This window comes from Strix uralensis, chromosome 5, assembly GCF_047716275.1.
Source record: "Strix uralensis isolate ZFMK-TIS-50842 chromosome 5, bStrUra1, whole genome shotgun sequence".
Classification (NCBI taxonomy): domain Eukaryota; kingdom Metazoa; phylum Chordata; class Aves; order Strigiformes; family Strigidae; genus Strix; species Strix uralensis.
The window spans coordinates 15,414,159-15,441,281 of NC_133976.1; the positions used below are offsets into that span (position 1 = coordinate 15,414,159).

At 41.3% G+C, this 27,123-nt stretch overlaps 1 protein-coding gene across 1 annotated transcript in view; it reads left to right on the top strand.

The window, feature by feature from the left end:
- The window catches only part of CDHR3 (cadherin related family member 3), a 64,360-nt gene that overhangs the window by 13,855 nt on the left and 23,382 nt on the right, over nucleotides 1-27,123 (top strand). Inside the window, exons 2-7 of the mRNA XM_074869465.1 lie at nucleotides 14,789-14,991; nucleotides 18,133-18,301; nucleotides 20,789-20,874; nucleotides 22,812-22,906; nucleotides 23,012-23,116; nucleotides 26,677-26,825. Coding sequence (XP_074725566.1) covers nucleotides 14,789-14,991; nucleotides 18,133-18,301; nucleotides 20,789-20,874; nucleotides 22,812-22,906; nucleotides 23,012-23,116; nucleotides 26,677-26,825 — 807 coding nt within the window. The remainder of the gene's footprint in view (nucleotides 1-14,788; nucleotides 14,992-18,132; nucleotides 18,302-20,788; nucleotides 20,875-22,811; nucleotides 22,907-23,011; nucleotides 23,117-26,676; nucleotides 26,826-27,123) is intronic.

Here is a 27,123-nt window from a genome sequence, read left to right on the forward strand (position 1 = left end):
AAGGGATATATCAAATCTAATGTATAAATTACAGTTCCTGTATTAGTTACAGTTATTATATCCCAAATTTTGTTTGGAAAAGGAAAGGGAGTGCTCAGATTTCCTTACCTCTTCACACACCCCCCCCCCCCCCCCCCCAAAAGACTTCCTTTTGCTTGCAAGCAATTTTTTACACTGAGCAAAATGCCTGGTTTACACTCAGATGAAAAGTTTAATTAATTCTCATTTTACAAATCCTCCACAATATTTATTCTAAAGATTGGCAAATTCCAGGAAGTTCACCCATCCCTGAAAAAGAAGTTTTGTAAACAAATCTGGCAACAAATTTATTTTAACAGCAGCAACCCTGCTAATCTGTCAAGATGTAGTTTGTTTTTGACACTTGATTAAATTCTTTTTCCTTAAGAACAGAAAGTAATTTGCTACAAACAAACCATTTAGCTGGGACATGGTGACTACCCCTCTGATACTTCACAGAGCATTTAATTCAACAGAAAAAAGCTAATGGTATAATGTTTAGCGCATTTATTTTTTTAAACAGAAGCAAAGGCTAAATTTCTGTATTCACAAAACAGCAACAACATTAGAAGTTTCAGGGTCTGTAAAACCCATTTATGGTGTATCCCGCAACCTGGACCAGCATTACTCCACATCCTCTGGACACAAATGATTTAGGCTGTGGTTCCACAGGCACTTTCTTGCCCACACCCCCTATTTCCTGGCCATTTGTTCCTGGCTGTGTCATCCACTCACTCAGTTCTTATCCAGCATCAATCCATGGATCCAGTTCCCTGTGCAGCAACACCAGCCTGGAATAGCCAAGGCTGAGATGAGACAACTAAGTGAACTGTACAGCTTAGGTTGGTTTTGTCAAGAAAAATGCCCATGTCCAGAAATTGGTTTATGCAAGGAGACAGTCTCAGAGGTTTGCAAGTATCAGTAAAGCAAAATGGCTGAACCCTACTGTCTGCCATTAGTGTGAATTGAAACAAAAGATACATAGGTGCTATTGTTAAATATGCATGGACATTACCTTTCTTTGCATTAAGACTAGACATCCAGCCGGACTGCTGGGTGTGTGAACATTCTGGGGTGTCCATCTCTTGATTCTTAAAGAGATTTGGCATGTCATCTCACTGCTTCCCCTTAGAATAGGAAACCAATTTGTGAATGTATTTTATGTCATAGCTTCATAAAGCTGTGCATGTCCTGGGGTAAATGCTTGGCTGGTGCAAATGTCAGTAGAGCCATGACAGTTTGTACCAGCAGGGAAAATGTTCATCCTTCCTGCCGCTTCCCTAGCTCCTTCAAACCTAAACGGCTGATCCAAATCCCAGTGAAGTCAGTGAGAGCTTTCTCTCTGTGCTGGATCCAGCTCTAGGCAAGTATGCAGCCTCTTAAGTACAGCAATTAAGATATTGAGCTAATGTTAGTAATCCTTTCCTGCCTGCCTAGAACACCCAAACTGTCTGAGCTAGCCTTCATCTCAGGCAAAAGCCTGAGGAAATCAGCTAGGTTTATGTTGTATCTGAAAGGTCAGTCTGTGTCCCCATGGACTAAAGAGGTATGGGGGAATTCCAGAATTTGCTGCCAGCTTCTTGGTATTTATTTCTGGAAGCTGTTAGCTTAGGTTTTATTAGCTAATCTTAGTTATGGGGAACTGATATAAGAGTGAGAGTTTTAGAAAGTCACATTTATAGGTGCTTTAAAATGTGTTTATAAATCTACCATCCTTGCTTTTCAGGTTCCTTTTTAGATGGAATTTTAATTCAACATTATTTCTGGACACTCAGGACAGTGCACATGTTCTACTTCTTTTCTAATACCACATATAAGGGCTTTGCTAAGCGAACCTCCCTCTAAAGCAAAGAAAATACTCCTAAAAAATCCTGGCAGAGTTTGACATCGGTAACTTTATACACTACTATTATTGTGAGACATTTTACTACCTAAATAATTCCTCATTTGGGTGAACTTGTGATACACATATTTTGCAGCATATTTAAAATCAGCATAGAAAAAAGAAAAATCCCCTGTAAGGATTTATATTTGATGATGTGAAATAATGAATTTAAAATATAAGCAAATTAATTTAGCACCCTCTTGTTTAAATTGGATTTGTGCTGTTTAAAATAAAATGGAGTGGTGGGTGTCTCAAATATACTAACCCTTCTCAGGCTGAAAAATAATATCCTTTTAGATTATTGACTCTGATTTCCTCTGTGATTGAATCCTTTTCTTTACATGGTTAGTGGGCAGAAATAGTGGGAAAGTCACAACCACAAGCAATAACATGGCAATTGACTCAGAGGTACTGGTGGGACATTTAAGTAATTTTAAGTCAACATATATAAACATTACATTGCTGGCTTGAAAATCTGGACATTGTTTACAGCTGGAAGATTTGATTGCTTAATTGATTTTGATTTTCAAATTGCTTTTGAAAATCAACCACTGGTTTGAATCTGATCCAGATGGGCAATAACTGAAAATTGTTATAATCTGGCACGTATTTGGTAGCATAGATAAGTGAGTTGATGGCCTCATTAAAAGTATCTCAAACATATGCACTGATTAAAAAAACCATCATCTCTGGCTCAGCAGGGTCTTGGTTGAGGGGAACCGAACTGCTCTGTCACCCCTAAGGGCTCTTTCTGGCATGACAGTGGGAGGAAGTTCATAATGCTGTTGCACAGAGGTGAATATAAAATACATTATTGTCCAGCATGCCTGCCTATCAGCGACTGCAATATGGCATAGGCCAGCGCTTGTTTCCACTGTGGTCAGTGGGAACTCTTGCGTGAGTACATGTGTTCCCCCATCTGAATAAGAATCTGAAATAATGGGTTTTAGGAATCTGAAAGTGGTATTTATTTTTCCACCAACAGGTCATAAAAATTATTGCTTACCTGGTAAAAATATGTTACAGAGAGCAGGCACTAGGGATGGAGGAGTCTGAACATCAGACCTAGCCATTCTAAACCTCCTTTATTGTCACTGCAGAGAAACAGATGTTTCAAAAGTACAGTGCTTCCCGTCGTAAAGGCAACGGCTAAAGTTGGTCACACGAGTTGTGACCTAGTTGTGCTTCTTTGTTTCCAAAAGAGGCCTAGGGTGACATATAACATTAACATATGCAGGTCTATGTTTCAGTTATTTCAAGGTAGGTAAGATAAATCCCATCCTCAACAGCATCCCATCATTCTGACTACTACTTGCTAAAGCACCTTGTCAGTACTTTTGCACTTTTTTCACAACCTCTGAATGACTGTGAATGGGGTCTCTCCTCCAGAGCCTTATGACTCAGTTCCCACAACACACTGTCATTTTTTTAAAGGAGAAAATGTACCATTTTCAATAACAAGCTTGGCAAAATGATGTCTCTGGCACATAATGTCCCTGGTTTTCAGTATGCTTTGCAACCATTGCCTACATAAATTAAATGGCTCTTTTCTGTTTAGACAGCTGGATTTCTGTGTGGCACTAGATGGCAATATTCCCTCAGCTCCAGCAATGGTCAGGGGAGCCATACACAGCGAACGGACATATTCTGACCTTGTTTCCTTGTTATCACCTATGTAGCTCATATCATAACAGCTAGGTTTTATGTGACTGAGGTCAATCTGGGCTGCAGAGGTTTTTTTTTTTTTTCTTTCTGTGCATTCACCCACCTACCTTTACAGCTTCACAGTTCTCTTGTCAAAACATTTGTTGGACAGTACGCTCACTTACTGTGTGGGGTCTTCTGTTTCATTAAGAAAGCTCTTGTGGTCTCAGGCTGTTCCATGATGTTGATGCTCAAATCCACAGGCAAGAAGTGTCTACGTCTGGAGTATTGCACTGCTTTCCTGCTGCCTTTTGCATAGTAATGTGGTGGCAGACTCAGTCATTACTCAGATAAAATGTTGCCTCATGTCACTTGTGAGTGGCTTATTTTTTTCACTCGTGTTTGCTCTCAGATGAAATAAGCATAATCTAAACTCAGCAAGTGTAAAAAAGTGATTCTGTTCTGTACCCATATGAATTTGGCCCTATCGCTGTGTGATATTTCTAAAGGCTTTCTCTAGTCACAGAACTTACAGGCAGCAAGAACAGAGATAGCGATGAACACCTGTCTCCTTCATGTGATTAAGATTTTGATTGCCTTTGGACCACTTTGTTCAGGCCCAGGTCTATTGAAACTGCTCCCTTCAAAATCAGGCTTGTCACTGATCTTTGTGAGACCACGATTATTATAATTATTTTCCAATAGCCTAGATGAAATAGTAGGCCTGCCCAAATGTAGAAAGATTCCAAGGATGGCTTTAGACAATGTATGTCCCAGGCAAGATATTGAGGTAGAAACTGAAATTATTGTGGAAAAGTTGTTTTCTTCTCTTCCCTTGCTGTCATAGGACCGCCCAAGCCTTCTCTTCAAGCTGATGCCTGCCACTTCCCATTCGCCCCGCCACACAACATTTTTCCAACTTATAAACCTATGTCTGTGCTGCCATAGCTGTTCTGCCACATGCTTCTTAGAGCAAAGATCCCAAACCCACATCCACTGCCTCCCTCATCCTCTTATTGCACATCTCCATGTTGTCAGATCAGGACCCCAGCTTCACATGCCTCAACTTTTTCTTTCTTCCACTCCTCAACTTTCTCAGCAAAGATCCAACTCTTTCTCCACCATGACCCTTCACTGTCTCATACTTCACAGCCCCAGCTTCAATCCTCTGCCTCACAAGTCTCAGTCCTCATGTCCTCATGTAGCTGACTAAAACACGGTACTACTGCATTGGGCATTGCTAAGCGTGAGAATGGAGCAGAAACAAAAACAATACACCAAATCCTTAGGTGGTATCTGGCTGCTGCATGCCATCTGATCCACGGTAATGGGAGGACTGAGACTCTGTGCACGCTGCGGTTACCATCAGTCAGCTGATGGGTAGACATTTGATGGGGATAAGAAGCAGAGAGCCCTGAGCAGTCACCTTGCAGTTATTTAAGGTCCTGCATAAAAGGGTATTGTCCTCTTTCAGATGCTTCAGTTCAACAGTCAGACTGCAGCTTATACTGTGAAACAAATGGGGAAGAGAGTGAAATGTCCCTCCTTACTCCCTTACACATGTCTTCTAGGTGCCAGGTACAGATGCAGAGGAGGGCAGAAGCCACATTTTCCCCAGGGGAAGCCTATGCTAGGAGGTATATGCAGTACTTACCTTTTCGTCATTGGCTTTGCCATGCCAATACCTGGAGGAGAATGTCCTTTCTCAGCTATGGGCTGCTCTTGGGCTACAATCTGCCAAGGAGAAATGAGTCAATTCAGCACCCTCTGGGGCTTGAGGCAAAGCCCATTGGAGCCCTGGAGCAATGAGATGGAAAAGGATGAGGATCGGGGAAAAGCAGAATCAAGTATAAAGCAAGCAGCTGAGGTAGAGATTTACTATTGTCTTGTGCTACATCTGATTAAAAAATTAAACAAGCCCATAGGAGAATGCAGAGCTATTTCTGACCATGTCTCTGGGGAAGCAGCCATTGAGAGGGTCTGGAAGGAACGAAGATGACTATAAGACACCGTGGCACCTCAGGGCCCCGGCACAGGTCAGTCCCCACCACAGCCTTGACAGCCCAAGCAAAACCCCGTACCCAGGGCTATATGCTCTTCTCTCATCACACACTCCTCCTCTGCTCCTCTGGAGAGCTACAGAGCCCAGTTGAAGATCTCAAAGTTCTTGAAACCATAAACAAACAAAATTTCACACTGTTAGAAAGTACTCAATTATTCTCACTCCTCCTGTTCAAAGGATGGAGGAATTTAGGTGTGAAAAACTGTCCACCTCCAAGTGAAACTCCACCACCTGAGCCTTCACCCTGTGCCCAGTCATGCTCTTTTCTGTTAACTGCTCTTTTGTTTTGTTTTTGTTTTCCAAAGCCAACAGAAAATATTTTATTTGTGCTAAAATGCAAGGCTGCTTTTGCAAAATATAATCAAATCCCTTTTTCTGATAAAATAGGTAAGATATAGTATGTTTCATGATGCAAAGACCTATTTAAGTAATTCGTGGTGCTATGTTAAAATACTTGACTAACTGAAGTGCATCATGCTGTGTACATAGAAACCTCAGAGTTTCTGCACCCATATTTGCCCAGAGCATTCTTTCTTGTTGCATTTGCATCATTTGCTACTTCACATCCTTGTTTATATATTTACCAGTCAGCTCAGGTGGCCAAGCAATTACAGTAACAGACAAACTTGTAATATGTGTCAATACTGTATCATGAGGTACAAAGTATTGCCACATGGGTTCAGGCCCTTATCCAATATCCAGTAAACCCAGAAAGAAGACTTCATTGGCCTCGACGCATTTTCCACTGAATCTTTACTTGCACTAGAACTTTTTTTGGAAGACAAATCACATGATTAAAATTCAAGTGACATATGTGACTGGTGTGGACAAGTGACATAATTTCTCACAGGTATTAAGTGTTATACACCACCACACGTTTTTGATCTTGAACGACAAAACACAAAGTAGTTGCTGATAACATCTACTTTTGCTCAGGTGGATGAATGTTGAAGCTTGTGTTCTACTGACTTCCATGTTGTGTTAACACAGAAGAAAATGTAACATTTTTAAGCAGCACAAGAACATCTCAAAGAGAAAAACATTTAGCAGCAATGTTCTTTTTACAGTCATGGTGTCTTACAGTCATCATGATTGAGATTGGGAGTAGGACCAAGAACTTCGGCTTTTCTGCACTTTCTGTGTGGCCTTTGTAGAGAAGTCACTTGACCTCTTTGTAGGGAGGATTCAAGTACATTTGGAGTGTTCTTGAACTTATGTCCTTGTAATCATTTGTCTGCCTCAGTCCACATTTGTCAGGATGGAGTGAAGGGAATGGGAAGGATCAGAACAATCTCCCCTATCTTAATGCCTTACAATACTCCCGGTCCTCCTAAAACGAGTGCTCAAATTCTCTGTGGCAAAAGACAGACTCCTGCGATTCCTTCTTCTCTGGCAGATGCTTTCATCCCTTGGATGTATAACTGCTGGAGCAATGAGAGAACTTGTTTTCATCATTGACATGTTTTTGGGGCTTCTGTGTGTACTCACACAGATTTTAGGCTGTTCTTTACTTAAACCTGGATCCCAGAAAAAAGCTCTTGGTGTGATGGAATGACTTCTTATTAACGGACACCTCAAGTTAATTATCAAGGAGGTGACTAGTGGGTTTATGTATATACAAGTCAATGCTAGAAAAGAGATGGACCAGATATCTGTCTGGGACTTTTTTGCATAATTGCATGGGTTACTAACCTTGCTAAGGTGCGATTGCTTTAGTGAGATTAAAGTAGCCTGGGTAATACTCATGACTTTTAGTTTGCTCTTGTCACTCACAAATGGTACAGAGGAAGCTTTTAGTTGAGAAATCAAATGAAATGGTGCATAAGTTTTTGGTGTAAGATGCTAAGGTACTGGTTTAATATTTTAGGAAAGGTTATCAAGGCAGTGGATGGAGAAGCTGTAATGTTTAAAGAGAAAGGAGATGAAAATAAAACCTGACAGTCTAGGTAATTTAATTCATGAAATAATAATAATAAATACTCTTGAACTGAGGTTGGATCAGGTGTGTGAAAATTATTCTTAGACTGCTCAATTTTTGGTGAGTAATTACCACAGCAAGAGCCAAATGTCTCCTTTCCTGTGAGTTGGCTAAGCAGAAGAGAGCCACTACTCTGGCTGAAATAGCCATTAATGGGAAAATTATGTCTTGAACCTCTGATGCATTTGAAAAGTGAGAGAACATTTCTTTACTGTTGACAGACTGGACGTCAATTGAAAATTAAATGCATAGAAAAAAGATTAATGTCCTGAACATGCACATTTTGTTATGCAAGTAGATTACTTCTCTGAAGCTGGCCTCTGTTAAAATTCCTCACTTCCCTGAGGACAGGCAATTGAAAGCTTGCACATGAAGTTCTGCTCTGTCCCACCCAATACCCCTCACTTCCCATGTTCTTTCTCTCTGAATCCCAACCTAAGACCTGTGCAGTCTCTCACCCTCCGATCTGTTGGTCTTTCCCATGGAACCAAGATTCTTTAATCTCTTGAAAGATGCAGCATCTTCCTCACATTCTCCACCTTACCTGATAATCCAGAAGATGTTTCTCCAGAATTGCCTTTTTTCTGCACTGCTCTAAAATGCCAAGATTTCAAATCATCTTGAAAACCAAGGAATGATTAAAAGCTCAGTTTGTTCCTTGACCTTTTCATTTGCTCCAATTAATTTTTCTTCCCTCTATTTTGCCGGCAAACTCCCTGGTTCTACTGTTGCTTGCACTGCCTTGACCTCTATTCATCTAGCTGCTTTATATTCCCAGGAATCTCATTGCTGACCTTCCTGCAGTGGCAGAGCTACTGTTGCCAGCCTCACCAGGGAACTTCTGCCTTGCTCGCCTTTTCCTAACTCATCTGTTCCTAACCAGCTCTATATTTGATGATACACATATACTTATTTCTACTTGATTTTCAACCTGTTCAGGACTCCCTTTTAACTATGGCTGCTTTTTCACTTTATGCCTCACAACCTGGCAGGATGAATCAGAGAATCACAGAAATCCACTCAGCAGAGTAATATAAGAAAATATTTAAGGGAGAAACTGAGATACTGGCAGCAACTGGAGGAAAAAGGAGCCATAGCCCATTCCACACATACTTGCCTCGCCTGTATGAGCTGCCCTATACACTCTCCTCCTGCTCTCTGTGCTACGCTTGGCTCTTCCCCATCTCCCTGGTCACCTCTCAGGTCTCTTCTCGCAACATGCTTGAATCATGATACTTAACAGGGACTATTTGAAAGCCCTGGAGACCTACTTAGAGAGAAAACAGAAATTAACTACCCCATGGGTATTCACATAGCACCTGAAGCAATTACCTATTGCACTTCCAGGTGAAGCTGGGGAAAGACTGGCATTTCAAGCACATGTGTATTCCAGATGCCTTTGCCATCCATGTCTCCCATACCCCTCTGTGATGTCTCTATCACGAGATGTGCAGAGGAAAGTCTGATTTATGTATATGGACACTGAACTCTTGCTGAAAGTAGATCTGTGTAGGTTCTCAGGTGAAGGAAGGACAAAACAAAGAATTTGGAAAATGTGTTTATAGGAAAAAAACCTCAACCACCCACACCAAAACCAAACCCACGAAAACCCCAGCCTAAGAAGTAGGACAAAGAAAATAAAGGACAAAAATTGTGACCTCTGAGTTCTGAAGAAGACTTGGCTATTCAGAGCACAGGGTGGGAACAGTCCTATCACTCAAGCTAGGTACTAAACAAATTTAAACATGTGTCTGAAAGACTTGCTGCTTTAAAACTTAGACCAGATGTTTCTGTAGTTCTTTCAAGATTAAAAGAAACAGCAGTACAATGGGATAGATTATACATTGCAACTAAAAGGAGGGAATAAAGCTAGCAGCAGTTTTACAGTGTTATGATAATTTGTAACAAATCACAAGCTTATTGTACAAGCCTGTGGTTCATGCCTGTGCATGGAGACCTCATATTTGTGAGGTGTCCAGTCAGATCAAAAGCTTCTTTGTGGGCCCAGGAAATGCATATGAAGGGATGGGCAATGATCTGGTAAGGAAAGGGACAAACTAGACTTTATTGCCAGTATAAATACATTTACATTAATATCTTATCAGCATAAATAGGACATTTGGGTGTGAGGTTTTCCATACATTTTTTTACTATCATAAAGTCTAGGCACACATTTCCTGGGGCCATGGAAGATTAGCTTCTTCAGTACTACAGGTTGATGCAGTGTTCCCAGATGATATGGTGTGACCACATTCACTTTAAACCCAGGCTGCATCTGTACTTGGCAAGGCCTTAGAAGAACTTCAAAATAGATGCAGATCAACCATCAAATGAATGTTTCTTATGATTCCCCAAACCAGTATCAGATATGTAGGTATGGCTCAGTTCCAGTCAGTAAGTTTTACTGATGCATCTTTTCCAGTTTCATTATATCAGCAGAATGCTCCAGGGCACATATGTACGATAGTTTAAGGTGCACATGCATCAAGCATAGTCAATGCCCACCCCAGCATTAAACTAGCTGTTCATGTTCAGCATGTTCAATTAACATGCTCATACTGCACAAAACACAGGAGCATGGGACAGAGCTTTCTCAACTACAGTCAGCTTTCACTGGGATGGCCACAGAGTGTCATGCAGAACCATCTAGAGATGCTAGCTTAGCTCACAAATCTGTGTGGTTTCTCCAGAGCTGTGTTAAACCTGCATCTCTAAATTCTGCCTCTTAGCAGAGCTGTTAAGTTTGTGTGGAGGTGTTTGAGAATCAACTTGATAAATCCCTGAGCAACCTGATCTAATTAAGCCTGCTTTGAGCAGGGTGTTTGACTAGATGACCTCCAGAGATACCTTCCAACCTAAATTATTCTAGGAGCTGATGCTGATGCACCTATATTGCATCTAATTCCCGTATTAGTGTCACCTCTATACTATGCTCCATGAAAAAACCCTAGGACTGCCCTTAGATTAAAAAAAAAAAAAAAGGTTGCATGGGTGTATTGTGGGCTGGCTAGCTAAATGCCTAATCTGAAGGAGCCAGTGCCCTTTGCATAGTGGTCCATGCTGTTCCTGAGACAGCTACAGCAAAGCTAACTTCATCATATACATATGCTGCAGTCTGACCTCCAGGTATGCAGTGTGTATGGTCTGAGTAATTTTCTGATAGCCAGATAAATAAGAAAACTTCAGGTTCTTGCTTTAAGTAAAAAAGAGTGAGTATTTGATTCTGGTGTGTGAAGAGAGCACCTCATTTGCCAGAGTGATGAAAGCAGCATGGTATTTCCAGATTTAGAACATACTATATTCTTTTCATAATGCTTCAATAAATAAGATGATTGCAGTGAAAAGACTGTTAATGTTTGCTTTCTCAAGTGTGGCCTAGGTCTGTGGATGGAGTGTCAGCAAAGAGCAGTTCTCTGACAAGCAAACAAGCTGACGGTGTTTAGAAACTCCCTTAGAGACACAGGTCCTTTGTTTTGTTTCTCACTCCACAACATGACAAAGAGGAAGAATTTAGGTGGAGCTGATGTAAACTAGGGAAAACATACCATGATCTTCCTTCAGTTTGCATCCTGGGAACATGAAGGACAGGGCTGTAAAGATGATGAAGAGCATGCTCCTTCTCCTCATTTTGCTGGGAGTAGTATCTGGTAAGAACATGATTTCATTACGCTGCTAAAATTAGAACACTGTTGGCTGTTATACTTTCTCTTGGGAGCTTTATAATACATATTTAGGGATCAGACATGGATGGAAAAAATCAAGTAACAATTATTTTCCTACTGAAATAGATTGAGCTCTGTGGTTACAGCAGTATAATGAAGAAGAGAATATGACTCCTTGCTAAGACACTTTGCTGGATGAGGCACTTCATGTGCAATAGCCACTGCTCAGTGTGACGGTGCTGGAGTGGGAAAGGAGGTCAGCTGTCCAAGAAACAATATCTAGTATTAATACTCCAGTATTCTTTCAAATATTGATACATTTCTCTTTGATGAAGTAAAACAAGCAACCAAACAAGACCAAACAAGAAAACACTCATGGAGAGTATTAGTAGGGTAATATTACTATCTTTGCCCAGTGTAAAAATATGGGAGATTTGCCAATATGAATATGTGCACATTAGCAACTTAAAGTAGATCTTCAAACTGCAGTCTGTGTGGCTCCTGGAGCACTTGGTGTTGCTTGTAGTAAGCTAGCTGCTCAGGCAGGGTGACTTTGCTCTCAAGGAACTGAAAGAGTTCTGCCAACCCTCAGGAACCTGACAGTATTTGGTGGTTTTCCTGATGTCCCCAAAACTCTGATCTGGACACTGCATGTGAATCTCAGCTTTCCTTGAAAAAATTAGCGTTTTTCTAACCTGCGTGATTGTGAACAGAGAAAAGCTTGAAGTTGTGACTCAAGCACACTGTAAAGACTGGCAAATCACAGATAAATAAGACTTAAATATGCATATACTTCTCAAAGCCAGTCTCATGATTGCTTTGTCTTGGACTCAGCATTTGTCAATGTTTGGGGCTGGTAATTCTGATAAATAATGTATTAAATTGCTTCAGGCATGTTTTGTTCTCTGAAGTAAGGAGGTAAGCAAGGACTTGTGAATATGGAAGGAGGGCTTTTGTAAAATCAATTGGAAGAAGAATCCATTTAAATGCAGTACCAAAAATTTCAGTTAAAAATAAAGAGCAAGAAGTAAGAACTTGTGATTTAGAAAGACAAATCCTGAATAAACAGCCAATGAAATCTTTAGAGATAATATAAAAATAGCAACTCTTTTCTTTCTACATTTCTAAATGTTATAAATTATTTTACTGATTTTATGAATGGTTTCCATTAATGAGCTGTATCTTGCTGAGGGAACTGGATTCATCAGGTACTGTCCACAGGAGATTATATACAAAGTTCAGCTCCACTTATGGAAATGTATCCCTAGAAGCCTCTCTCAGCCCAGTCTCATTTGCATGGGTGATTTTGTTGATGATGTTTTCCAGAATCTGTAAGAATGTTGATTAAAAACTCAGTCCTTCACTGGGTCCTGCTTCCACTGACATAAGTCAGGAACAGCTCGCCTGAACTCAGTCCTACTGGAGTGTCAGTGTGACCTGTTCAGATTAACTCTTACAGGTAGTTCCCATCTCAGTCTCCCACATCCCAGCCTGGACCTCACTCACCTGCCTTTTTTTCCATAAATGCCAGAGTAATCCCAGCCAGATCAGTGATCCATGGACCTGCTGTATCTGGAGTGTGGGAGCAGGGGAACCTCCATGCAGATATGGAGAGGCTCTGGGGAAGTGCCTCAGCTCTGCCTCTTACCAGTGAGGCCCTGTGCTCAGAAGAGGTCTTCCCAGAGGCAAACTCTCCCACCACAGCCTAGTATGGCTGGATACATGAACAACATCCCCCGTGCGCCCTCCTTCTCTTCCCCACAATGCAGTGAGTCTTGCAGGCTGCAAGAGGAAGAACTGGAGGTGTCTAATGCAGTCATGTTGCTCTAAGAAGTGCTTCAGGAAACACTGCAAGGACAAGTGCCTCCTGGGCTGGGATGCAGGAAGAAGGGAGACGATGTGACTCCATGCTTTGTCATGTGGACTCATCTACTGCTATTAGTTTTGCTTCTCGTGTAGCAAAAGCACTGGGATCCTAAGTCTTCTCTGATCCTATGGGGAACAGTTATTTGAGAGGCCTGTAACAGGAGCAATGTCTATCACACAAAGGCCATATGTGGGCTATCCCTAAATTGCTCCCAAATTTTTCTCGGGATATAGGGAAACAAGATTTTTTGATAGTTTGGGGAAAAAGTCACTAAGTCTTCTTCTAATGCCATTGTATAACATTGGAGCTGAACTTTCATCCTCCAGATTAAAAAGCCTGCTGCTGTTGGAGGAACAGCAATTAGAATGCTTTTTTGGTAGCTGATGTGGGCCATCCTTCCCCAGCCGCATGAGAAGGGGGCAAAGGGAGATGGTTCTGTCCCACACCGCAGAGCTGTTGCAAAGCAGCAGATTTCCCCTTGGCATTATGTTCCCAAGCTCCAGGCTGAGCCTGAGCATCCAAGCAGAAACATGCTGCAGCCCTAATGGCCTCAGACTAGTTCCTGTAGCAGCTTTTTACCTTGCAGTTGCCCAGCAAAAATAAAGGCTTCACGGAGCTTTTGCTACAGTATTTGTGGTGTATGAACAGCCTGGCCAGGCCCTTGAGTGAGCAGTATCTGCCTCCCTCTCGGCACACAGTGTGTAGGAAGTTTGACTGAACACAGCCAGCTTTCTTGGCAAGTGTTTTGGACAAGCCAGTGAAGCCCCCACAAGCAACAGTCAGCACGGTCACAGTCTCATGTTGAGGTACATTGCCAGTTTAGGCATATGAGGTTACTAAGATGTTGTTTCAGGACATGCCCTAAAAGCTGTCCTGGTTTATGTTTTCTAGACACTCTTAATGAGATAAAGCACAACAGGCCTTTGTTAAAATAACAAAAACCAGAAGCTAAATGACAGAGCAAACAAAGATTTTGGTTTGGGGAGTCCAGAGGTCTGACTGAGAAGCAAGGAACTCATGCAAAGCTGTTGGATGCCACAGCAGACTGCTGCTTCCAGGCAGTTTTCAACCATAGGGTGCTTTTGTGGGCCCACACCTCCTCCAAGGACTGGAGGTTGCTCTTCCATGCTCAAAGCAGAAGACACAACAGCACAACCCCCAAAGTTGTTGCTAACTCACACTCTCACAAGCCAGGAGTGCACATAGCTATCCTAGAAAGATTCAGAAGAGGGAACATGGAGGAAAGGGGCACTACAGACGGTGTAATTCGCAAAAAAGATTGCTTCTTTAACACCCAGGCCTGTGTGATTCAAGGTGCCTTTTGATGTGATTAGTGCACAGAGGCAGCAATTAGCACAGGGTTTGAGATGAAATAATAGCAACATGTTTGGTTTCTTTGCTTCTATATAAAGGCATATATGAAGGCAAACACAGTAACAATACTACTTGAACAACAGCCACTCAAGATGACAACAGTATAGTACTGAATTAGAGAAAAGATTGATTCTTTTGACATTAGCACTGGTTTTACTACCGTGCAATGCCACCATTCATAAGCAAAAAGAGAATCAGGCCATTTTGTGCTCATTATCGGCCGCTCTTGGCACAAGCTGTGTGCTCCTGCTAGCCTAAGATTCCCAGAAGTAATTTTACATTCATTTTCATCTTGCAGGAAGAAGAACCCAGTTGCTTAAGGGCTTACCTGCAACAAGCACTGTTGAAGAAAATGCAGCAGCTGGTGTTTCAGTTTATACCTTTAATGTAACTGTTTCTCCATTGTCTTCTGAAGGTGTTGCAATACTTCCTACCATAGTAAATTCAAATCCACTTACAGAGGCTTTTGATATTGAATCAAAAGGAGATCTTGAATACAGGGTGAGTTTTACATTTAGCTTGAGCAATGTTCAGTCATGTAGGCTGATGTTTCCTGGATTACGGAGCACTGACAGTGCACAGTGTCTCATCTTTTAATCACGGAAGAGTTGCAAATGCAGACTGTGATAGTATTTGGACATGCTATAATAGATATGACAGATGAATAGCAATACTGATTATAATTTTTAAATGCATCTAGCAAAAACCACCTATCACAATAATTCCATTTATTCTGTGATAGAAAAAACCCCATGATTTTTGGAAAATAAGAGGTGAAGAAGGACATATAGGACCTGCTTCTGATTTGAGGATTTGTCCATAGTTTTTCAACTTAATTTATATGAAGTCACTGTGAATTTAAAGTGGCTTTGTTAAACCGCATGCATCTTCTGTTTGACCACTCTCACCTAGAATGAAAATGAATTTGACTCACTTCCAAACTAAAGTAAGCTGAGTCAGATCAAAGTCATATTTAATTCTGAACAAAGGCTGTGACACACAAGGAATTTATCTTGAGGTAAGAAGTTATCACACTTCCACACATCTGTGATCTATTTCTATCTATTGCGTGCTCTTGTCCTATGGCAAATGCAAAGCAATTTCTATTACTTCAGGCTAATTTCATTGCTGGATAAATTAGCAAGTATTAGCTCACATTTGTCACTGGCAGTGAGTGTTCAGACACATGATAACTTGTCATCCCACTGTAACTCGCTTACATGTCTGAGCCTAAACAGTGACACTGAAGAGTGTCTCTAAAAGATATGGATAGACACTGAGTAGTCTTCAAAAGTTAATTTGAATACATTTTTCTGGGTGTTTCCAAGGAAGATCAAGTTTTCACAGAATTGATACAAAGGCTTTTTTCTCATTCTCTTTGCTGATGTTTCTGGGAGAAAATTTGGAGAAATATTGTATTCTGTGCAATATTTTGCAAAAGTGATGTGATCCAAAATGATCAGCTCTACCTACTGCCATTACATCTTTGCTAAGATATAGAAAAAGGCAGTATTTCATGTATGAATTATGGGGTTTGAAGATTAGTTAAGTATCCGTTAGCACAGGCTTTTCCGTATTTATGAAGCACATTTAGTCCTGTTGCAGCAAGCCAAGGCAATATCACATTTCTTGGTACGTTTTGAGATTTCTGAGAAAATCACAGTTTCTGAGATCTGAGCCCTGCTCATTCCTCCTCACCTTACTCTTGTTTGAAGAATCCCATGGGCAGAAGATGTGTTGAATGCATGAAAACATACTGCTGCCTGAAACTACCTTGATGCTGTTAGTCATGGTCCCTCTGCATCCCAGGTGTGAAGGGGGGAGCAGGGAGCAGTGAAATTGTCAGGTGGAACAAGGAGCAGACAGTCATGGGGTGACTCTAGACCCCCTTTCACAAAGTCTGCAGCTGCTTCAAGTGTATACAGCGCTGCCTCTACCAGTAAGCATTGCTCCTACCTGGAGGAGAGGTGAACTGTGGCTCACAGCCTATACCAGTGACAAGCTGTTCTCAAAAGCAACCTAGAAAGAGACCATCTAGATTCACATCTTCACTTGCGGGGTCTCTATAAAGGAGGGTGGAAGATGTGTGTTTAGGCAGTCTGGCTGTAGTTACAACACCAATGAAAATATCTGGCTGTGAACTGGAGGGGTAATCCCCAGAGCACATAATTTCTGCTTAGAATTGGACAGTTTTTCATTTGGAATTAGTTGCATGTGTTTACTGTACTTAGATCTCCAGCAAACATTCATTTTGGAGAGCAACCTTCCCACTGGTGTTACAAGCTTTCACTTTTATGAGAAGCTTCTATTTGTACAATATAGGACCATCCAGGACATAGTTGTTTTCTCCTGCAGTATTGTAACAAAAAGATCCACAAGGTTCCAGAGAGCAGCTGTTTTACGTACCAGAAGGCATAAAACGTTTGTGCTTCTGACCACTCTCCTCCGTCTTTGTTAATTGGCTCTAGTTTGGCTTCCGTCTTCTAATTGTGCTGACATCACCTTTGTATTTGTCTTCCGGCCATGGCATCTCATCTAAAATCAAGGATTTCTTTCATTGTTCTCCTCCTGCATCCTCTTCAGGCTCATCCATTCTGCAGTATTGTGAATACACTGACACACTCCTTGTCACACACACTTGTGAGCCCCAACTCTTCTCCTTCTCCAGTTCCACAGCACGCTGCTACCATGTTCAAGCTTCACAGTTTTTTAGCTATGCAGCAAATTTAAGTCACCTTTTCCTTTCTTGTCCAAGAAAGGACAGTTCTTGTTTCTTAATTAGCTTCAGCAATGAAGATTGAAGTATACAACTTTTAGCATCCTGCTGTTGCTCTGGACTCATCCTAAGTCCAAAATGAATGTATTTAATGTTTTTTCACAGAATGTCAGTCTTGTGCTTGTACGTATTCTGTGTTAAGAGGCAATATGCAGAGCTGGCAGCCTTTCCAAAAAAAAAACCCTCAAAGCAAATGTTTGCCTTATCAATCTTTCAAAACTTAAGGCCTATGTTATTTCTTTAATTAGCACAACATTTTCACCAAACAGTTCTTGTCCCTCTCTCATACAGTGTGCTCATGCAGCTCCCTCCTTCCTCTTGTTTCCTGAAAGTCATCTCCCAGACATAGCTTATACAAGGAGGGGACTGGTATCTGCTAGACTATTTGGTCTCCTGCCCCCACATTCCTTATTGCAAGTAAAAGGTCTTTCCCCTTGTGCTCCTGACTCACAGAAATAGTGAAGCTGACCTTGTGTCCTGCAGGGCTTCCTCCCAGTTTTCAGTCTCGTCACACCTCAACTGCTCCTGGAGCTTGGTGTGGAAAGGTGAAGACTTGGCACCTGCAAGATGTAGTCCTGACCACGAAGGCAAAGCATTGCCTGTGAGGCAGGACAGCTCCTTTCAGGCTTTCTCCTCTTCAGATTGTCCCTTACACAAGAGTTCCTTGAGTTGGTCCATGAAGACACTACATTTTGGGTTTTCAACTCTGTTTTTCTCACATTTCTGCCACCGACAAGAAATGGGCCAGCAAGTAGAAGATGATCTAAAATACTCACTTCTTACTCATGGAAAGTGTCCCTTTACTTCTATTCACTCATATAGACTATAACTTATATCATGTGCTAATAATAGTTTTTTCTTTTCAGGTTGTTACCACTGGAAACCCTGTTCTAGATTATGAAACAATGCCAAAGAGCTTTGATTTACTGATTTTTGTTGAAGATATAACTGGGAGAACTGACCTTAACATACTGACCATCCAAGTAACAGATAAAAACGAACATCCTGTATTTCGAGGAAATATGGCAATTCAAAGTAAGATAATGGTGGTATTTGAAAAAATCAATGCTTGAAAAGATGACATCAGGTTAAAAAAAACTATAGCTGCATACAGTGCCTGTAGCTAAAGTGGTCTAAGCATTTTCCTTTAGGAAAACAAAGGAGGAACAGGACACTGTTTTTATCAAAGCTTTATTTTACACAAATATTTGGTATGCTTCATCTCTGGAAATGCCCTTTTAATTTTCTTGAAACTTTAACCAAAAATGATTTAACCATTTTGAAGCACCTGAAGAATTTTTTAAAAAAAAAATATACCAATAAATATATATGTTCTTTTTTTGATGAGATTAATACCTACCTAGAGGTATGTATTAGAAACTTCAAGTTTGGTGGGGATATAACCATTGAGTATGGGTGCATTTTCAGTAGTTTCTTGAAAACCAGACTGATTTGAAGAAGCAAGATAAATTTATGTAAGTGTATACTATGTATGTGCAAAGATTTCAGAGGGAAAATGATAGAAACGTTACTCTGTCAATGTTTTACACCTGTATATTACATTTGCATCTGCACATGAGAAAGTAAGTGGAAAATCAGTTTGAAGAGTGAGATCTTGGAAATTGTGATCTATGGTGGTGCAAATGGAAAGAGGCAAAGAGTTCTGTCTCCTGGGTGGGGCAGATGGTATTAACCAAGTTTATTTTCAGACCACGGGCAAAGGTGCAACAGGGAGGAGTGTGCAGTGGCCTTAGGAATGAGGCTGGAGTGTCTGGACCCCAGCTGTCGTCAGGGCAGGCTTTGCATGCCATGAGGTACCTAATGCAAGTGACAACCTCACCAATAAAAAGAATAGGAAATAGTTGTCTTACTCTCTGAGCAATTTTATCTTGTTCATTTACTAATGAGAGGGACCTGGAAAAATTGTACCATGAGCTGACAGAGTATAATGATGTATTTATTGTGTGTTCATACACAGACAGAACAGTTCAGGTAGTGAGTAAAAATATGTTTTTATTATTTCATGAGCTACTGAGAGCCTTTTTGAAGTCTTGATATTCTAACAACACTGTATGGAAGAGCATTCAATAATTCAATATGCAATTTTTTTAAAATCTGAAAGTATGAAACTGTGATCCATTCATAAGTACTTGGAGCTGGCTGCTGAACCCCCCCCAATCTGGACTAGCAGCCGTGTTATGAAGGCTGTGACTCGCAGCCCTTGGAGTGGTCAGCAGAGCAGAGTGGGTGCAGCCTTGACTTCTGCCTACTGCAGAGGGCAGGGCTTCTCTGCCCGGACAGGTGCAGACTAGGCCTGCTCAAATTCAGCCCGCTTCACTAAAGCCTCCTAAGCACATTTGACTTTCCTGCTTCCGTACAATACTTAGTTTGTAAAGCAAATTAGCTTCCCCTAGGGAAGAGGCTGTGTCATCTTCTCAGTATAGCTGGTGTCTTGCATATCATGGGTGCTGCTGGAATCTAATAATAATTAAATGTGACACTTCAGGGGATTGGCACAGCATGAAACACACTCTACGTGGGAGCTTGTTACAAATAAGCGCATCAGCTTAACTCTCAGCTAGAGCTGCCATAAATTGGTGAGCACAGATGTCTGATCTGTCTAACTGTGTGGCTTTAGTTAACAGTACCAGCTACAATTAGACACTAATTGCACATTCACTGGTTATGAAAAAGCATCTCCCTCTCATTAAACTTTATATTCATATTGTGTCCCCCGGGAACAACTCATTACACTGCTCTGGGATTCCCACTGCTCTGATGAGAAGCAGCAGTCAGCAGGGGTCACAGTGGAAACTAATAGTCCAGAAACAGCAAGTCCAGCAGACACAAAAGGGCATAAAGCAAATAATGTGATCTAAAGAACTGTTGTTCTGTTAATCGCTCTACCCAAGGAGAGATAAGCCTGTTGCCAGTGGCCCAGTATGGGACAGCCCAGCTGTGAGAATTCCTGGCATGGAAAGAAATACACCTTGTGCTGAATTAGCACCCTTAATAAGGCATAAATTTGTCAGCGCAAATCATTCACTATTTATTTACCTCGCAGGTATAAAGGAAAAGCAGAAATGAAGAGGAAAGTCTCTGAGCTATCCTGACAGGGGACAGAAGGTGCACAGGGAGAGGATAGCAAAGAGGACCTAGCACTGGGCTATGTTCTCCCCATCTGCATAGTAAAGACAGACACAGGTGTAGCCCAAATACATCATTTTACTCCATATCCTGTGAGCAGCTCAAGATTGGCCATATGTAAAGATCAGTCTTTCTCCTGAAGGCACAATTCCTATTGCAACTCACAGTGATGGTTGCCTGTTTACAGTTATGCAATTGGCTTCTTTTTATCTTTTGAGTATTTGTGCTTTTTTTGATGATTTTTTAATTACACCTGTGAAGTGAGAAGATGCAGCAGGCAGTAATATGCCTGGACAGCTTCAGTGTATTAGTATCTTTGCTACTGTAGCCTTTATTTTTACCCAACTGACAATAAGTACACTTATATCCATGCAGCTGTAATGATCCATGTCTTGGAAGGAACACCTCCAGAACACATTTACCAAGTTGATGCAGCTGATCCTGAAAATGCTGAACTCAAAGTAAGTTATATTAAAGGAAAAAACCCAGAGATTATATAATCCACTGTATCTGAAATGCTAATTACCAGCATCTTTCAACAACTTCCTTATCAGGAACACAGGAAAAGGTTTAGTCAGGAAAAAGAAGCATTTTTGATAATAAACTAAGAAAACCCAGCCTCAGTGTTTGGATACAAATTGTATTATTTTGAGTTCTCAGCCATCCAAAATTAAGGGATATTGAAGGCATAGTTTGATATAGTTAATCAGAGATACAGTAGAAATTGTGTCTTTTTCTTTTAAAAAAAAGTATTGCAAAACATTTCTTGTGGATGAGAGCGACTAAAATTAAATAAAATTTTTAACCTTCTGTATGACAATGTAGATGATTTAAAATGAGACAGTGAAGAAATCACAAGGCAACTGAATCTCGGCTTTTTGACAATCCCAGGGCAAACTGTGACCTTTGGTTAAGAAAATGTGTTAACTGATCTGAAAATAGTCTTGGTATCAGCAAAAATCTCTGGAAAGTGATAAGTTTGTTTGCAGACAGGGGAAAAGTAACTGCACTTACCTAAGAACTGCGTGGTAGCTTTGTTTTATTGGCTGTGGCTTTATAAAAGACAGCACATTCAAGAACTGAACCTGAAGATTCTACTTCAATATGTAGCATTATTCAAGAGAGCAATTAGCTTGAAGTCTGTCCTCAGGCTTTGCCCAGTGAAACCATCAAACCTGAGCCGGTGAGGAGGGAAGCAGAGGCCTTGGGGTTTAGCTCTGCTTTGTTTCTGAAAGCAATGGCAGCAAATTCCACATGCCTTCCAACCCCTGACGAATCTCAGGCATAATAAGAAGCTGCAAATATAGAGATGCTGGACAACAAGTAAAATAATAATCCAGAAAGGGAATTTAGAAAAGTCAACTGGCAAAAAAATGTTAAAAGAATTCTCATCCCCTAGCTGCCTTTTTAAAAGCTATTTCAATTAAATATATCATTGCAGGAGGCAAGTTGTTTCACTCAGCTCTCTGTACCTCCTGTTTTTTTTCCAAAAGGTAACACGAGAGCAATTGCATCCGCTGGACAGATCTGCTCAGTGGATTTTGCAGGTTACTTGTATGGTGCATGACCCTCTGATGTCGCATATTTCAGACTTTATGGGTATTACTAGTATCTGCACTAGCAAATGAAATACCATTGAGGGTGATAGCTTGGCATGTGGAAGATAGTGGTGAGGACGTGGTGGGTATGTAGTAGCTACCTCGTGGCCACAGGGAGCAGGGTGCTGCCTTTCTTCCTACTGTGTATGGTGTTGGGGTGCTCAGCTCCCTCCCACACCCGTGCCCTGGTGTAGTACCCATTTGTGTTGTGCAGTGCACAAAGCGGCTGCTGCTACATGCCACCACTGAGCAGCCGTGTTAACATGGGCCGCTGTGAACACCCTTCAGCCTCACACCCCCATGCACTTTGTGAAAGTCCACACTCCCCTCCTTGCCCTCTCCTATCATCTGGACCCCCAAACGTCATTGCCTCCTCCACAGCTCTTATGTCCCCCAAATCCAGCCTCACCCCTTCTTCTCTCTCTTCTCCCTTGTGCACGTACTCTGCTGCCACCACAAAGCTGATTTCTGCCTACAGCACTGCGGCTCTGCTGGCTGGCCTCTGTGTTAAATTCTCATTGCAGACCTGGAGTTCACAGAGGTAGAGAATAGTGTGGGCTTTAATGTAGTTCAGTGTCTGTGACTCTCCACTGGCTGGTCAGCAAAGCACATACGACCAAGTTTGAGCTGCTTCAGCTCAGATGATCAGAGGTTGTGTTGGCATCTGTATGTCAGCATGTTTCATTATGCAAAATTTGAGGCAAATGCTGTACTTTAACTTTGCCTGTGCTACAAGGCAAGGAATGAATGGAGGGATGTTTAAAGATACAAACACTAATTCCTTGCTCTCTTCATTTCAGTATTCACTGCTCCCTGCACCAGTGCCATTCTTGGTCTTGGAAAGCGGAGCCATTTTTTCCACAAAAGAATTTGATTATGAGAAAGATCCACACTGGTGAGAATGTATTTTATTCACATGGTCTATTAGCTTACAGCAGGCAGAAAAATGTTTTCCTACACAGCCAGAGAATGATTCTTGTTTTGTTTTCTTATTTAACAGTTACTTTTTAAATACAACAGTGACAGACCCAGACGGACTCAACTCGACTAGAACAGTGAATGTAAATATAATTAACATCAATGATGAAAGACCTTACTTTACCACGTAAGTGAAAAACTTCCGTTGTACTCAAAATGTAGATGTTTTCCCAGCTTTACTGCTTTGTCACCAATGGGAGGGTGTAACATAAGGGCAAGTATATATAACAACAAAATACTACTGAAAACAGTATTTTAATTTTGTTATGATTCCTATTCTTGTACTGTAAAGCTTTGCACTCATTTCCCTCTTTTATTCTTAATTATATTCTTAACAGTTTAAAGTTTTCCAGACTCTGCCTTCATGCCAAGGACAGCCAAACAAGCTTGTTGTACTTGTTAGCGTTTAGAGAGGTTAAAGCTACGCAAAGACCTTTGGACAAGTTCAGGCAAGGAGATGAATTTCACCCCGTGTGAATACAATCATACAGAATTTACCCCTCATGCAGATGTGCATTTCACCATAATGTTTATTCATGCAGAAATGTCTAGACATAAAAAGGTCTCACTTTGGATCTGTCTTCCTCTTCTTTCCAGACACACTTGTAAACAATCCTGGTGATCTCTGAAACATTGTCGTCTCTTACTCTGTCATAAGCAGGAAACTGTGTCATAACACACAAGTCAGAAATAGCTTTTGAAGACTAATGGAGTTTTAGTTGCAATCAGGAATATTGTTGAAAATTTGGAAAAATGTGAAAGACTATACATGTGCCACCAGCAGTCTGTTTTGTTTCTGAAGCAGGAGCTTGACAATTGTTACAGTTGATCTGATTGTGTTGTTGATTTATCTTTGTTACTTGCATGAGACACTGGTTGGATTCAAGACACTCTCTTTATGTCTCCTGATCCTGAGGCTCCACAAGGTCCCTGCTGAGAATATTTACGATATTTTATTACGATTTATGATATGGATAGCACTTGAGCCATGCCAAGAGGTTTCCAGCCACTTGTTTGGAGCAATCTTCTGGGTGTTTTGTGAAGCCAGAGCAATGCACAGCTCTTGGGCTGAAGCCAAAGATCTGGACTTTGCTGGGTAAAGGGGTGGAGAATCTGAAGAGACAGAAGAATGAAATGTTAGAAACAGACATGGATGGTTTTTTGTTGCTACTTAATACTTGAACCTCATGTCTGCAATAATCAATAAGGTTAACAGCTTGCTCCACGTTACTGTTCTGCTACAAGCAGGAGGAATCCTCTTCCCAGTGCCAACATTTGCACATTGTGTTCTAGACTGATTATTTCCTCCAAATGTTGCCATTTCTGTTTATTTATCTGTTTGTCTGGAATGCTAATGGAGCTCTTTTAAATATTTATCTATTATTAAAATTAGTGAAAGCTGCAGTGACTTGAGCATCCATAACACCTAAGGCCTAAGACTCAGTTCTCATATGGCAAAAATAAGGCCTGGTATTTGTTTGAATCTTCTCCCTTTTAGAATGACACCACAGACCAAAAAAGAGCAGCCCAGTTTGTAAAGAACTTTAAATTACACTTCATGATCTGTCCTCAGTATGCACATGTATGGCCTCTCCCCTACTAAAATGTGAGCTGCATGGTGGGCCTATGTACTTTCTGACACTATAATGGCTAGGATGGGAGCTGGGGAAACTTGATGAGTTAGCAAACCTTTATTTTCTCCCGATCAAAGCTGTCAAGAACAGAGTTTCAAAGGGTCTTTTTAATTGTTCCCACTGTATATGCAGGCACATCTGGTTTTGGTGTTCACAACACTACATTGGCATTCAGCCTTTTGAAATTCTGGCTGTTAAAATCAATGGAAAACTTGTGGAGTCAGGAAAACAAAGGAGAAGACAAGAAAACAAACATATGCTTCCTTCGCAATTACATTGCAGTGTCTAAAGGCTCTGCTTGAACCATCCTGTAAAAAGCCACTGGCAGGTGGCAGACAGATGGACAACAGGACACAGCCCAGACATAGCTGTGTGGGAAGTGGCCCCCATCTCCTCCCCAGCTGTATGGCACTCGGTGCTGTGGGGATATGCTCAATAACATCCTGCTTCTTCCTGAGAGATCTGGTGGGGGCAGGACAACAGCCCGTGCAGGGTGCAGGAGGGGTGGTAGGGCTGTGAAGGTGGAGCTGTGGTGAGATTCCTGTCCACAGAGAGGTTGGAGTTTTGCTCCCTGTGGGCATAGGGAGTTTCCTACTTTGAGCCAAAACCAGTTAGAGCTGTCCCTCCCGTATTCCCCAGTGATTGGAGAGGCATTTTGGGGTGGCATTTCTGGTAGCAGTGAAGGATATCTGTTGCTTTTTTTTCTGAGGGGCTCGAAGCAAAAGAAGAACAAGGAAGGAAGAGATCCAATGCCAGGAATGAGATAGAAACTTAATAACTACAGTGATTCTGCAGACTTCACAAATTCCTTGTTTACTTTTTTTACTGGGAAAACCCTATGTGATTTCTCTCCTGTATGCTTTTCTCTTTTTATATGAGCTGACAAAACAGTTGAAGATGCTGTGTCTTCTTAACCATTTTAAAAATCGGAAGTGGAGACCTGGAGGCATAGGATCTTCTGTTCTGTCTCCACAATTCTCTGCTCCAATTGCTAAGTGTCCCATGATGTTGGTTTTCAGAGGACAATGAAGGGCTCATGCTTTTCTATATGGGGAACTACAGACTAGTCAATTAGCTAAGTGGTGGCATAGGAAGTTTAAAATGTGCAAAAAGGATTCAGTCTTGAAACATACTCCTAAGGCTTTTCTGAACTCTTGAGCACCTTCAACTCCCTTTGATATCTAGAAGCAGATGTTTGTGTGTTTGTGTGTGTTTCAGTACTATAAATCAGCCTTCATTAATTCCTTGCACAATTTTTGTGTGGTTGCCATGCCTGCTTTTGCATGTGGTTCAAGTACTGTAATTGCATACCTGAGTACCCACGTGAACATGCAACTGCAACCATTATGAGCAATCCTGCACAATTGCCTGCCAGACGATATCTGAGCTATAAAACTCACTTAATTCATGGGAAATTTGGGAGCACTGGCATACCAAACAGCAGCAGTAAAGAACTATTTTCTCTATGTAAAATGAATCACAGACAGATGTTGCTGGGAGTTTGGCACATGTTCATCTGTTGGGCACCCACAGGAGTGCTCCTTCCTGCCTCCACCTACTGCAGGGGCAACTCAGCTTTTCAGTAACACTGTTGTCCCCAGAAAGCCTCCAACATTCATTCCAAAAGATGATTAATTACATTACTGCTTCTATTTTTGTTTTTCTCCTGCAAAATGAAGAAATCAAAGCAAGTGGCTTTACAAGCTGGTGGCTCTGCAGGGAGAGGGACTGCATGATTTAACAGCCCCTTTCATCTTCAGCTTCCATGATTCTGTGAAAGTCAAATTGTTCTTACTGTGAAAAACTTGTAGGGGAAGGACCGTTATTTGTGTGGCTATGTCATGCTTTATGACCGTGTACCAGTTCAGCTATTGCTACATGTCCAGCTGGCAGAACCAGTGACCGGGATATTTACCCTGACATGCAAATAGCCATCTCTGAGCCCAGCATAGCCATGGCTCTAATGCTACAATTGGCTGCTTAGCCAAGTCTGTAATCAGCTGCCCTTGCAAACACAGATGTGTGCTTTGCTGAATTTTGTTTTATCTTGTAGGAAACAAAGATTCTACAGGATTCCAGAGGAGCAAAGCCCAGGCACAGTTGTTGCCAATATAACAGCTAAAGATCCTGATGATGAAGACTCTCCCAGCAGACTTTTCTACAGCATCCAGTCTTCTGACAGATACTTCTCCATAAATCCATGTAAGACAAACAAAAATGTGCTTCTGACACCCCAAAAAAGAGAGTGGCTGCTTTGGAGATAATGTTTTTGTCTTAAACTGACTTTTTATTCTGTGGCTACCCCTAGAAATAAGAAATGCTCAGTATGTTATTAGGGTCAAATTCTTTGGTCAGCTCACCAAGATTCAGTAAGATATCTTGAAAAGTAGACCAAAGTTGACTTCTTGACAAATATTGACTTATGGATGGTGGGTGATGGTCCCTTGGGAGGAAGTAAGATTAGCTGTCTTCTTTTTAATCTCTGAGAACTGCAGTTACC